This window comes from Chrysoperla carnea, chromosome 1 (genome assembly GCF_905475395.1).
Source record: "Chrysoperla carnea chromosome 1, inChrCarn1.1, whole genome shotgun sequence".
Taxonomy (NCBI): domain Eukaryota; kingdom Metazoa; phylum Arthropoda; class Insecta; order Neuroptera; family Chrysopidae; genus Chrysoperla; species Chrysoperla carnea.
Window position 1 is genome coordinate 95,631,576 of NC_058337.1, and position 13,538 is coordinate 95,645,113.

Sequence of the window (13,538 nt, forward strand, 5' to 3'; positions counted from 1 at the left end):
TTAGTTAATTTTTAATATGTTGATAGATTGGCATAAAGATCATAACCTCAAAAATGAATTGTACACCTACCCCCCTCCCCAAATCTTCAGAGAAAAAAGGCTAATTGTATGGATAGGCATATAAGTTTATGGATTGTATACATGTTTTACATTGAGCATTTAATATAATTTTCTAATTTTAAATAAGTAATTATTTAAAAATTATTTTGCAATTTTTTAATTTAAATCTAAAACATCGTATGTATATCAAACATGGTAGAAACGATGGAAAAATCAAGTCATATTTACTATAAAAATTCACTGTCATCCTATTTATATATGTATGTAAAATTACAGCTCAATCGGAAACTGGGAAGTGGGTCAAATTTAACTTGTAAGATTTGATTACAAACAAAGGGCAGGTGAAACTAAATATAAGCTTGTGAAAATAATTTTGGCTACTGCACCTTCAAAACAACAAAAACAAATAGAAATATTAACTTTATTGCATTTTTTAAATAATATTTAAAACCGGCCTGGTGAGAATCCATGTCGTATGATGTGTGCCTTTTAAGTAAATATAAAATAGCATAAACAGTTCCGTAACAACAACAAAAAGAGTAAATAAACTGGAAAACTAAAAATAATTTGATAACAAAATAATTTTTGTATACAGTTACTCTTTAAAATAAAACTGAAACATTCCAAACTAATTTTAGAAAAACTTTGGGGTTGTTCCTAAAAGTATCTAAGTAACCGAATAAGTATAATTTTAATTGTTATATTCAATCCTGCTCGTCCTAGAGGAAGGATTATACAGCGACATTCATAAATATTGTTATAAGGTTTGGAGCAAAAGTTAATCTTTTTCGTCCCGGTTATCTTAATCAAGTAATGAACAGTGAACATCATTATTAGTTCGATCACTTATGAAACATATTAAACAAGCTATGGGATGAGTCTGGTGCCACCCTAGAGGTCCACACGAATAACTTCCCAGTTATAAAATTCTTTGCGGGTTATATTGCCGTTAATACGCTTCGATCGACACATCAACGAAGTCGATATCATTTTTGTTAGCACGATATTGATCAGGAAAAAAATGACCACGAACGTATGTACGTGCACACATACATACTTCTCTAAATTGGTGTTAATGGCGCCCTGCCCATGAAATGAAAAATATGTTGAAAATTTCGGTATCGAAAATCGGATCCATTAGAATAATTCATCCCTTCCAATATTGGGAAGTTAAAAATATCTACCACTCGGAAAATCGGCTCCATGCAAAAGTCTGCTCCAGAGTGCTAAATATTCAAATTACGTGAATGTATCAATTGACAGTTTAAATTAAAAGTAGAAAGTCTTATAAAATTACAGCAAGTTTTATTAAAGAAATTAAATTTTTTCGTCTTTTTTTTTACTTATGACATATAAATAGTCATATAACATAAATGCATTGTACAGGACATTCAAAAAGTCCCGACACGACCGATTTATTGTTGGATTTTAAAAAACAAACTAATGTTGATGTTGAACAGGACTATGGGAGCTATTTCTATATACAATATTTCAAAAAGTATGATATCAGTCAAAGAACTTCAGAAAGATACTTTATTTTGAAAAACGGATCCTTTTTTTTTTAATCTATCAAATCAAATGAAAATAAACCCTCACGTTCATCCTCTAGGCTGGAGCAGAACTACTTTAAAATCTTATGTGAAAACATTCATTTTTATTGTAGATTCAGATTCTCCATTTACCAGTCCTGAAAAATAATAAAATATTAGTTCATTTGCTTAAAAAATTGAGCTGAACATGATGGCGGCAAAAAAAAAATTATTAAAAAGGGCGAAAAAAATTTTTTGCTTAAAGTAGCCAACGACCAAACTGTCTGCCATTAAATTATCTCGCCTGCCAGACTTTTCGCATACAACATATTTAAAAGAAAATGATACTAATAAATAAGCTTACCTAAAATTAATTTTCTAGTGACATTGCCAGCTCTTATATTCTTGCGTAAAGATTATTTTTACTTACTCCCGAATTGGCCTGTCTGGAACTTTTTGAATGCCTTGTATTCAGAAAGAAGAGAAGAAAATTGACCTAAATCTGTTAGTATATATTTACGCAAACACTTTTTACTTAAACTTTATGTTGATTTTTTATTTTATGTGTAATGAATATCTGCTGATAGTCCAGACGCTGAAAAAAATAGGCAAAGCAATAATACTCTAATATGTCAGTAGGGGATGGTAGGACACAGTGAAACAAACAAGGGTTCATTAAGGAAATTTAGTTATTATTCTTATCTAACGTCCCGCATAAATTAAAATAGAAACACTCGTATACTTAAATTTTATTAACAGAAAGCAATCGTATGAACACTTTCTTTCAGACTCTCGAACTCTGTAGGTTTTAGTTTTAACTTGTTAATCAAAATTATCTAAACTATCTTTTCTCAAGAATTGAAAGTTTCATTGAAATGGAAATCTCATTTGATGTACACGGTCCTTACACTTTGTGAGAGAATCAAGCCTTATTCTTTGGGTGCTACTGCGATCGTACTAACTTATTTATAACTCCCTTGAGGTATGAATGACTATCCAACATTTACTCATATTTTTATATCAAGTATATTTTATACTTTCTCTATTGGCGTTGTGATTTTTCTTACTGTGGAGCTCAAAATCGAAAAAAATAAGATTAACAGTCTAGCTCCACGCCGCAGTAAGTTTTTAGGTGGGAAGTGCAATAGTTTTTTTTAAATTCAAAATTAACCCAGCTTTGAGAGATCAAAATCGGCCGACAGTACGAAGCGATGCAGAAAATTTTCGATTTTCTGATTTCAATAGAAATATCCTCCTTTTTGAATACTTTAGATTCATTTTGACTAAGTCTGCTCGGAAATCATATGGTCCCCACAACAATTTTTTTTCGTTTAATGCTTTAATAAATTCAATTTGTTGTTAGATATCAGGGTACTCTTACATTGTTTAATTTTGCGTTTTTTTTCTTTTCAGAAATTTACCCCGAGCCATATGGATTGCAATGCCAATGGTTACATTAGTCTATGTTTTTGCAAATGTAGCTTATTTTGCCGTAGTAACAGAAGCAGAAATGTTAAGTAATCCGGCAGTAGCAGTCGTAAGTATATATAATTAAGAAATAATTAAAAAATGATGCGCATTTTATTTTCCAAAAATGCATTCATAAAAATGATACGTCAGCAGTTTTTCACTGCTCATAAAGTGGTAAATTTGTAGAATGGGAGTGACAAATATTCACAATAGAATTTAACCAGTAGCAACGCCGCCATGTTTACCCAAAAATGACATACTTGATAAAATCTTTGAATATACACTACTAGAGATGCCCATATATACAAAAAAAAATTTAACATATTGTTATTTGATAATCACGGGATCAAATAGTGTAACTAAATAACAAAGTATAGATGCAAGTTATTAAAATATTATTTATTAACGCAAGTTAAACTTTCAAGACATTTGGATCCGCAAAGAACGTTGTTTTTAAAATAAGAATAATAAATACATCTGTTATTACAATATTGATTCATAGCAGGCTTGCAACTACATTTTTGGAATCCCTGGTCGCTAAAAGATGACTGACTTGCTACAACATGTCTCAAAGAAATTGAAATTTTGTCGCCGTAGTTTGTATCTGAGTACTGCAATTCTTGCCATAAAAACCAGTTTTTAATAATACTATACTTATTGTTAGTTCCAACATTTTGTCACTACACTCTTCCAATGTACTTATTTTTACGTAAACGCAATAAAATTGAAACTTTGAGAAATATAAACAATATTGATGCTTGCCAACGCCATCTTGACAGAGTGAGTTTCAGCGCCAGGTGGTAGAAAGTGGAACTAAATTTAAATGTCTAGGCTAACAAGTAGTTAAACGTTTTCAATCCAAGTCATTTGCCTAGTTGTTTGAATGACTGATATCATTCAGGCCGCTAATTGAACTACTAATTAAGCCATAAGTTATATTACACTGTAATAGGGCTTTTCATTTTAAAATCACGAATCACTTTTGTTTCGTACTAAATAATTTATAACTAATGTGATAAAATGAATAACAAATATCTTCTATCTTAGTCCAACTTATTGCTGTCAGTACGAAAAAATAAACCCTGCACTTGCGCTTATAACATAATGAAAAGGCCTATAGCACTGCCTTTTTCTGCTTACATTCAGAGTACTACACCGGTGCAAAAAAATGATAATAGAATAGGTAGCTACCTTGTAGTAAACTTTATTACCTTTCTATTTAATTACTACTTTTTTCCGCCAAAATTAAAAAAATCCATTTGATTAGAAAAAATCGATAACAGGTTGCTGAGTAATAATTTTTTGTACTCTATTTCTAGGTATCCAAAATTAGTATTTTCCCAAAAATATTTTACTTGATTGATATCTACTTTTCTACCTAATAATAATTATCATCACACGGGGTGAATCCAGATAAAAGGGTTAATAGAAACAGTGATATATATTCACTAATATTTAATTTTTTGTAATTACGTCAGTATAAAATAGAAGATAATGCAAATTTATTCCCGGGAAATTACTTATTTCGAAGTTTTACTGCTAGATAATAGACTGATTTTATTCACTCCGTAGTTTCGATTCACTCCGTTTAACTCAATATGTTAACTAAATTCAAAAATTTTTTTCGTAGACATTTGGAAATCGAATGTTTGGCATATTTTACTGGGCTGTACCAGTTTTCGTTGCTCTGTCCACATTTGGTGGTGTGAATGGTATTTTATTTACGTCAGCTCGATTATTTTTAACAGGATCGCAAGAAGGACATTTACCAGAAGTATTTTCATACATACACATCACAAGAATGACGCCTGTTCCTTCATTAATTTTTACTGTAAGTAAATACAAGTAAGATATTGAAAATAAAGGTTTTGAAGATGTAGTTCTCACTTTAAGTACGGCAAATGATCGTGAAAATTGTTTTGTCTTGCTTTTTGTCAGTCACTATTAAAAAGTTATGTAAAATACATTTACCAGCCAGGCGTACTACATCCCATTATGGGCTGTTTTCGCCTTTCGCTGTAATATGTACTTTCCATTTTCCTTGCTCATTTTCAATTTCCGTGTATATATTTCTGTCAGTCAACCCTAAAATTGGAAAGGAAGCCGGTACAAAACATTAAGTCAGCTTCCAAAACCAGCACAGTAAAGTAGTAAAAACCTGTAACAAATAAAGTATGTTTGTTTAAGGGGGCCAAATTCGTTTATTTGAAAGGTGTTCCACTCACCCCATTGTGTTTTGAATAGGTCTTTAATAACAGATTGAACGCCTTTTAGTAATTTGTCTCCATCACTTGAATATTATGAAATTCAAGTTACATGTAAAAAGTGTGGATTTCCTTGGATAATTTTTACTAAATTTAATTATTTTTTGTTTCAGTGTATAACGGCTTGTGCTATGTTATTAACAAGCAACATATTCCAATTGATTAATTATTTTAGTCAAATTTTATGGTTGTCAGTAGCTGCAAGTGTTGCAGGGATGTTATGGTTACGATATAAGCAACCAGATATGCCACGACCAATTAAAGTGAATCTTATATTGCCGATAATGTTTTTAATTGCATGTTTATTCTTGGTTTGTCTACCAGTGTTCTTACAACCAATGTATACCTTGATAGGTATTCTAATTACATTATCAGGTAAACAAATTCCCAGATAATTTTCAGTCAAATACTTCCCATTCCGTAGTGATTCATGAAAAATAAATTTCCGTGTATGATTTCGATACGACTAGCTCTGAAATCGGTTCGCAGCAATCGGAAATTGAAAGGATGATTTAAAATCAATAATATTATCTTCTTTTAATTTTCGATTACTCCCCACAAGGTTAGGAATACACAATTATAATAATTAACAGTGTATATACTAGATTCTAAACAAAAAGCACCATTCCTTAAAAAAAAACTCATGTGTGCGGTTGCAAATGTTAATATAGTTAGTTAATAATTATTACCCGGCTGCGCGATGCAAAGAAACAACTTAGCTTTAAAATTTCATAGTGATAAGATATATTAGGGAGCGTTTTTTTGCAATCTCCAATTATTATAAATTTAGTATTAAATTATAAATTGCTTTAATTTCTATTTCATTTTTAGGAATTCCATTTTATTATTTATGTGTAAAATGGGAAAATAAACCAAAAAGTTACGATAATGTTTCTGGATGCATAACAAGATTTATTCAAGCAGTACTGAATGTGACATCTGCAGATGAAAGTGTGAAACTTGGAGAATTGTAAAGAAATTTATGAAGACTTTTACTCATATAATTTTAAAGAGTATTATCATCCAATACACAAACCTTCATAAATCATTACAATGATAAACTTGATATTATGTATAGATAAAAATATTTTATCACAAATTTAAGGCTGAAATTATTTTGAAAATAAACGATTCAATAAAAAAAATTTCGTTTCTTATGTTTACTAATTTGAGCGAATATTTAGAAAGAGCTTTAGATTTTTTATGTTTGGTTAATACCTATGTTACTTCAGTTTTTTTATTGACATCCCAAATTATTGAATTTTTTACTCGAACATAAAAGTATTATACTGTCCAAATAGAATTTTGATACAAAAAAACTTGGAAAAATATAGTTGTATTTAATGTAACTGATGTAGGTTTGTGTATTTGGAACATTGTGTCGTCCATAAAATAATAGACGATGAGCCTTGAATGAAGCGAAATTTCCTTGGTCATTTTTCTATCTTTTTGAGGATTAATAATGGAAAATTTGATAATAAAGAATTTGAAGAGTTAACCGTGGCTCGAGTGTCGAATTAATGAAAATCGAGTTTTTCAGCAACTCTTTTTGTCTGCTATATATGATCAAATAAATTATTGGCAACAGGATATGTTGATAAAAATGTTGAGAAATGGTTTCGTTTTTTTGACAGTTGCAAATTTCCTACCATTTTTTTAAGTATCCTGTTTGCAAAAATTTTCTTTTAACATATACTCCTCGAAAATTTCTTTATTACCAAACTTACCTTTATCAATCCTAAAAAAGGCAGACAAAATGAATCAAGGGAATTTTGCTTTTTATAGCCTCACGATCTATAATCTTGATTTTATAAACACAACTTTTTTTCCTTTTAAGGATTTATGTTTTTCAATATTAATTAACTTTCCCCAACAGTGAAAGTATAATTTTATGGCATTGTACTGGGACCATTTTTAAGGATACATCCCAGTATTATAAAAATATCCATTCTTGCTTATAATTTTGATTGTTTGTTTGATCTCAAGTGTTAAAATTCAAATATGTGCGTGATGCGTATAAATTTTTTGCATTTTCTAATGACCTACGTTCTTGTACTAAATATAGTTACCAAGCATTCCCTTAAATGTACAAAGTTTTGATTTGCGGTCAAGAAAATTGTATGAATTTTTTTATAATAAATAAAGGATTTGATATTATTTTAATGTTCTGAAGGTTGTAAATTCTATGTAGATTTTTATTACCAATTTTTTTTTCTGTTTTTGAAAATAAACTTTAAAATCTTAAAATGTAATTGACTGAATAGCAAAAAAAAAATTCTCTGCACGTAAGATTATCGTAAAAATATAGATTTCAATTGTTAATAGGGTTACCATCTTTCCCGAAGTGAGAGGATATATTCACGCCGTCGTTTTCAGGAATTTATTCGTAGTCTTACGAGTTTGTTTATTTTTGCATGAGAATTTACCTATTTATTAATTTTGAAACATTGTTTTGTGTAGAGTGTATCATAAATATGAATTAAACAAAATTGATAATGAAAGCTAACTGAAATTGAGGGTGATCATTTATTGTAATTTGAGTATTATATTATTATATCCGTTTCGGCTAAAGATGGAACGTCATTTACTTGATTGGTTTAAAAAAGTACACGTCCATTTATTTGTAAAGTAGAAAAAATGCAATATTGCATTGTTCATATTTAAAATTCATTGGTAATTTTATTATTATTCCTGTGGATTAATTATATACTTTTACATTGCGGTAATCATTTTCCTTTTTAACAAATGTATGTTTTCTAAATCACTTTTAACTAATATCTTATCAGTCAAATTGATTTTGACTGAAGCTTCCAACAGTTAACGATTTTCAGTGATGTTGTCAATATCGACTGAAGCCTCCAGTCAATATCGATTCTAACTTATTTCTCCAGTCAATATCGATATTGACTGTTTTTTCAGTCAGAACCAATTTTGACTGGTTAAGGGATGTTACTTTAACATACACCAGAACTGTTTTCTTATTTTTATGAAAAGAATCTTCCCTAAAATTTGTTTGCAATATTAATCATACATCCTACACAAAATAATTGGCATAGAAAATCGCAATTTTTATAGACTCTGTGATAGCTTATAAAAAAGAAATTTTTGTAACAATTTTTATTATACAAGGGTCCCAGTATTATTTTTCATTGTAATTTTAAAATATCGAATATCATAAATCAAACTTACAATAACTTATTATCAATATTTTATGATGTTTGATATCCATTTTAATTTTGTTATGAATATTTATATTGTACAGATTTTTATATAAACTTTTCGTTTTTCTATGAATTTGTAACAAATTAAACAAAAATAAAATTTAGCTATTGAGGTCATTAAATAAAATTTATTAGTCATACAGTGAGTGTGTCGTCAAATATAATTTGGACTATAATTATTATATTATATTGTATGTATTAATCATAATAAAGAATAATACAAATAATAATAAAATGAACAAACGACTGCATTAATGATTAAATACAATTTGGAGTCATAAAATAAAAATTTATAATTATTATATATTATCACGGCTTTGTATCATATTCAAAAATAAATTGTATACCAAACATAAATTTTGTATTTTATTTTTTTTTTTGATATTATAATAAAATTACTGATCTCCTAAATTTTGATTAGTAAGTTTTATAAGTTATAACCTAAAAATTTATTTGTTTTGATTTTCGTAACATTTCCCTTCGTTTGTTTAATTTTTTTATCTAATTATAATATTTTCATTTGTTTATTATTTGAAATTCAAATAACAGAAAAGTTATTATAAAAAGTTGGTTGACGTCATTATATAAATAAAAAAAAAAACATTGCATATCAAGATAAATTAAATAATCTTATTAAAACTAGTTATTTATTTCTGTATTTTCCAAACTTAGATAATAAAAAAGTACATAAGGAAGTATGATTATTTTTTTCATTTATTAAATATGTCATTCTTTGTTTGATTTCGCTTTCATAAATATTTGTGTATAAACAAGGGATTGGAAAAACAGGGTGAATACTGAATAAAGAAAAGAAAGGGATGAATCAGGATTTAAGTAAATTAGGTTGGATGGGTGATAACCAAAATGGTGGTGGAAAACGAAAATCGGATGGCGAATATACGACGGACGGTGTAAGAAAATCTGATGACGTTGAAAATGGTAAGTAATTTTTTTATTATTATTTATTTTCTAAAAATTTATTCAACAAGAATTATATTGACGTCAATGTCGTTATAAAGGGTGGTTTTATATTTCTAATAATAGAGTGAAGTAATCTATAAATGATTAATCATTTTTCCTTGAAAATATTTGTAATGCTTTTAAATGTTATTTTCCATTCAGTTTATAAACATGTTGAGAAAAATCAAATGCTTAGTGACCATATTGCGTTTAATGGGTATTTTGTGATCTAAATTTATTTTGAACTATTTAAAGTGTGTAGTTTTTGATGTATTTATGAAATTTAGTGATATGTGAAATTAAAAGTAATGTTTTTGTTTTATTAGAACTGAGTAAATCTATAAATTCGACGGAGGAGATTCCGCCACCAATGTTTGATATCATATCAGCAGTAAGTGTTTTAGAAGACGAAAATCTTGAAAGAAAATATGTTTTATATACAGTACGTGTTCGACATGGGTCAGCGAGGGCTGATTTACATACGACGACTATTGATAGACGGTATACCGATTTCTTGACACTCTATGAAACCTTAAAAAAAGATGGTTCTGAACAGTTAAGCTCATACACATTTCCTCGAAAGGTAATATTTTTTTTTTTAAATTTATCGTTTGGAAATCTATTTTTAATGTCATTGGTTTTTAGGCAATTGTTGGCAATTTTTCACAAAGGCTTATTAACGAACGTAGTAAAAAATTTGAACAATTATTAGAATTAATATCTAAAGACTCGAAATTACGAAGTTCAATTGCTTTACTGAATTTTTTACAAGATAAGGAACTGAAAATTGCTTTGGAATTATGTGGCCAACAAAGATATGATATTGCTGAACCAATTTTAAAAAATAGTTTTCGGCTGCTAAATAAGGTACGTTTATAAATCAAAAGGTTTCTGTTAACATTAGTTTAGGAGATAAAGCGTCATTCATTTCATGAATCTTATCATTTGCTATCTAGTAAATAAACTTTTGAATCTATTAGGAGCATTTTTCTAATCATATAAACAGCGTGCTCATTCGAAAAAGATGAATTTGGCAAAGTATATGTCGAAAAAGGTAATTACATCGTATTAGGTCTCATAAAAAAGATAAAATCCCTCCATAGCACACGGCTCTATGAATCGATCTTTAAATTGAAATCAATTCATTTTTCAGTTAAAGCTAATTGAAGAAAGCAATGATTAGCTAAGCGTGGTTTACGTTACTTGTCGTTGGAACTAATTTTGTGCTTGATTTTGCAAATGACTGAACAGTCATCAAATTAGAGACGAGTAATATATCTCTCCAAATAATAAATCGAACAGTGTTCTGATGCTGATCCCATCCATCCTAATCACAGAAATCGCTTTCAAACACATATCTAGTCCCCGGCAATTTTGATTCGTGTTTACCTCGAAATATAACGATTTAACGATTGGCTGTTTTTGTTCCGCTAATTGGTTCTAATTATCATTTACACCACAGAATACAAAACTGATAATAAGCGTCCGAATTTTTATATATTTTAGGGCGACACAAGCTATTAAATTAAAGTAGTTATAGATCAGATTCCTTGACCTATTTAAAGTAAATTTCAAGGTTAAGTGACTAACTCATACGCCATTTACCATGAACTTTCAATTTTTATTGATATGAAATGGTCATGGATTTTTTACTTTTATGAAATGAAATTACGATCTGGAATTACTGGATTTATAAATTAGTTTGTTATTGGCCAAAAGTTTAAGTTTAAAACGGTTCTAAAACTGATTTAATTTTCATTAAAATCATTGTTTGATATACGTTTTACGGACATAGATTTTGGCTCGGTAACAATTACTTACGAGTTTTCATATCTTTTTAGTTCATATGAACTTAATATTTTAAATTCATATTCTGAATAAAAAACTTCCAAACCACAATACTTAGAGTTACTTTGATATGCCAGAACTTTTTAACATAAACTCAGTGTATAAGTATTTTATGAATATGATTTCTAATTAATCATTCATTGACAATTTTTTCAGGTTTATACTGATCGCTCGGCTGCTGTGTTATTATCGTTATGTAGACTTGTTGGATGTTATGCTGTGACACCGGGCACAGTAAATGGTTCAGCTGAACGATGGGCAACTTTAGCTTTACATCGATATGAAGGTGTTAGTGATGCTGATTTATTAATGCTTTATGGCCCGCTTTTAGAAACATGCTTAAAATTATGGGAACGAAATGGAAAAGATTGGCAATTAATTAAGGAACGATTAGCTGATATGAAACGTCGAGGAGTTTGTATGCCAACAAAAACTTTATTAGAAGCTGTTAACGATTTAGACATAAATTATCGTAGCTTGCCAAGTAATTATTTTAACGCATAAAGAATGTTATTTCATATTTGTGTATTTTTCGATGAAAGTGCTTAAAATTCATGTTATATAATTGCGCATAAACATAATATGAATTATGTCGAAAAAAATTTCGTTTTAAATCAAAGTTAATATTTCATAGATTCTCATCTTTTATCTCAGAGATTGTGAAAGTAAACTGTTGAATATGGTTCGTACCGTTAAAAGATTTAAGACATATGAAACATCTTAATAAGATTCTACTTCACCAAAAGTCACAAATAATGGTTTCTCAAAATGTATGAAAAAGTTTATTAATTGTTATTTAGAAGAAATATTTATAAGTTTTATAAATTAATTGGAATTTAAATTAATTGGAATTAGTGTGTTTATTTTGACTGATTTTGAATCTCATTTCAAGTTTTTACGAATTTATATTAATTTTCTTGTAGTATAAGATAATAACGCCATTATAATTTTTGAATTAGGATAGGTATTTTTAATATGTTTTTTACATAATATTTATTAGTTATTCCACCGATTTTCTATGTTGAAATTTTTTAACAAACTCGATTACGCATTAAGAAATATTTATAGCTTAGAAATATGCCATTGACTTTTAGAAATTTTGCTTAAATTTCGAAGTGCAATACAATAATGTAATGAAGTTTGTCAGTATAATTGTCAATTTTTGGTAGTGTTTTTTACATATTTGCAAGCGAATGATGATGTATAACTAAATAATAACTTGTTTAATCACCCTAATAAAACGAAACTACTATCTGAAATTGCTCGATTTATCTATTAATTTGTTACGAGACCAAATTTAAGTTTGAAATTGTTCTAAAGCTGGTATAATTTTTATAAATTATTTATTAAAAAAATAATTTGATTTTAACTTAGACATCACTTTAATGGAACATATCTATATTCCCTAAGGAACAGTTATGTTAGGCGTTACAAAAAAGGTATAATTATTTTGTTGGAAACTTTTTTTCGAAATATGAATAAGTATAGCAAAAAAATTCGATTGGAGCTGTACTCATTTTCTAGAGCAACATTATACGAAATTTTATGCGATGATACATATAAAACCTATTTTCAAAAAAAATTAATTCTTGGTGTTTTAGTAAAACATTTTTATGCAATATTTCAATATCTGTACAAAAAAATTTTTATAATGCATATTGATTTGCATTCGAATTTTACAAAAAACTTGTTCCAAAACCTTGTCAATTTATTTTGTTAATATTGGAATTCTATTTTTTATTTTTCTGAAATGTTTATAAACTTTTATGTACTTTATTACATTTTTACCAAATAAACTATTTATTTTAGTATAATTTATTGGATATTTTTATTTTCTTTAATATTAAGTAATAAAAAGGCCTAGAACCGACTAGAATATAAAATATAAGGATTTTAAGAATGTCTTCTAGTATATTTTAAAACTGCTTCTAATGATTAAAATTGCAAATTTCGATTAAGAATAAACGATTCTTACTAACAGTACGTTTTTTGGATAACACAATTTACTGATTCTAAATTAAATACTTTTTCGTCTTTTAGGGATAGAATTAAGGGGATTTTTCAGATCTAAAAACTTTTTGTAGAAAAGTATTTCGTGTTTGTAGTTAAGTTCCAAAAAAAAATCTCACAATATTAGCTTTAGGGCAGACTAATTCCCAAACGATGCAGCTTGGTACTTAGGCAAC

General features: G+C 28.2%; 2 protein-coding genes across 4 annotated transcripts in view; both read left to right on the forward strand.

Moving 5' to 3' along the window:
* The window catches only part of LOC123305466 (large neutral amino acids transporter small subunit 1), a 33,051-nt gene extending 25,097 nt beyond the window's left edge, over window positions 1–7,954 (forward strand). Inside the window, exons 4-7 of the mRNA XM_044887184.1 lie at window positions 3,003–3,126; window positions 4,690–4,890; window positions 5,437–5,698; window positions 6,155–7,954. Coding sequence (XP_044743119.1) covers window positions 3,003–3,126; window positions 4,690–4,890; window positions 5,437–5,698; window positions 6,155–6,297 — 730 coding nt within the window. The 3' untranslated portion in view covers window positions 6,298–7,954. The remainder of the gene's footprint in view (window positions 1–3,002; window positions 3,127–4,689; window positions 4,891–5,436; window positions 5,699–6,154) is intronic.
* Window positions 7,955–8,928: 974 nt separating this feature from the next.
* Window positions 8,929–12,306, forward strand: LOC123305030 (sorting nexin-20). 3 transcript variants are annotated; one of them, XM_044886631.1, is made up of 5 exons: window positions 8,929–8,964; window positions 9,319–9,483; window positions 9,831–10,087; window positions 10,150–10,371; window positions 11,509–12,306. In XM_044886631.1, the coding sequence occupies exons 2-5, from the start codon at window positions 9,363–9,365 to the stop codon at window positions 11,854–11,856; spliced, it is 948 nt and encodes a 315-aa protein (XP_044742566.1). In that variant the 5' UTR covers window positions 8,929–8,964; window positions 9,319–9,362; the 3' UTR covers window positions 11,857–12,306. The 3 variants fall into 3 exon arrangements, with proteins under 3 accessions (XP_044742566.1, XP_044742565.1, XP_044742564.1); XM_044886630.1 differs by lacking the exon at window positions 8,929–8,964 and adding an exon at window positions 9,209–9,239; XM_044886629.1 differs by lacking the exon at window positions 8,929–8,964 and having other exon boundaries at window positions 9,248–9,483.
* Window positions 12,307–13,538: the final 1,232 nt, after the last annotated feature.

Coding starts and splice junctions, on each gene's coding strand:
- LOC123305030 (XM_044886631.1), top strand. CDS start 9,363: ATGAATCAGGATTTAAGTAAATTAGGTTGGATGGGTGATAACCAAAAT. Junction 10,088..10,149: donor CATACACATTTCCTCGAAAG/GTAATATTTTTT, acceptor ATTGGTTTTTAG/GCAATTGTTGGCAATTTTTC. Junction 10,372..11,508: donor GTTTTCGGCTGCTAAATAAG/GTACGTTTATAA, acceptor CAATTTTTTCAG/GTTTATACTGATCGCTCGGC.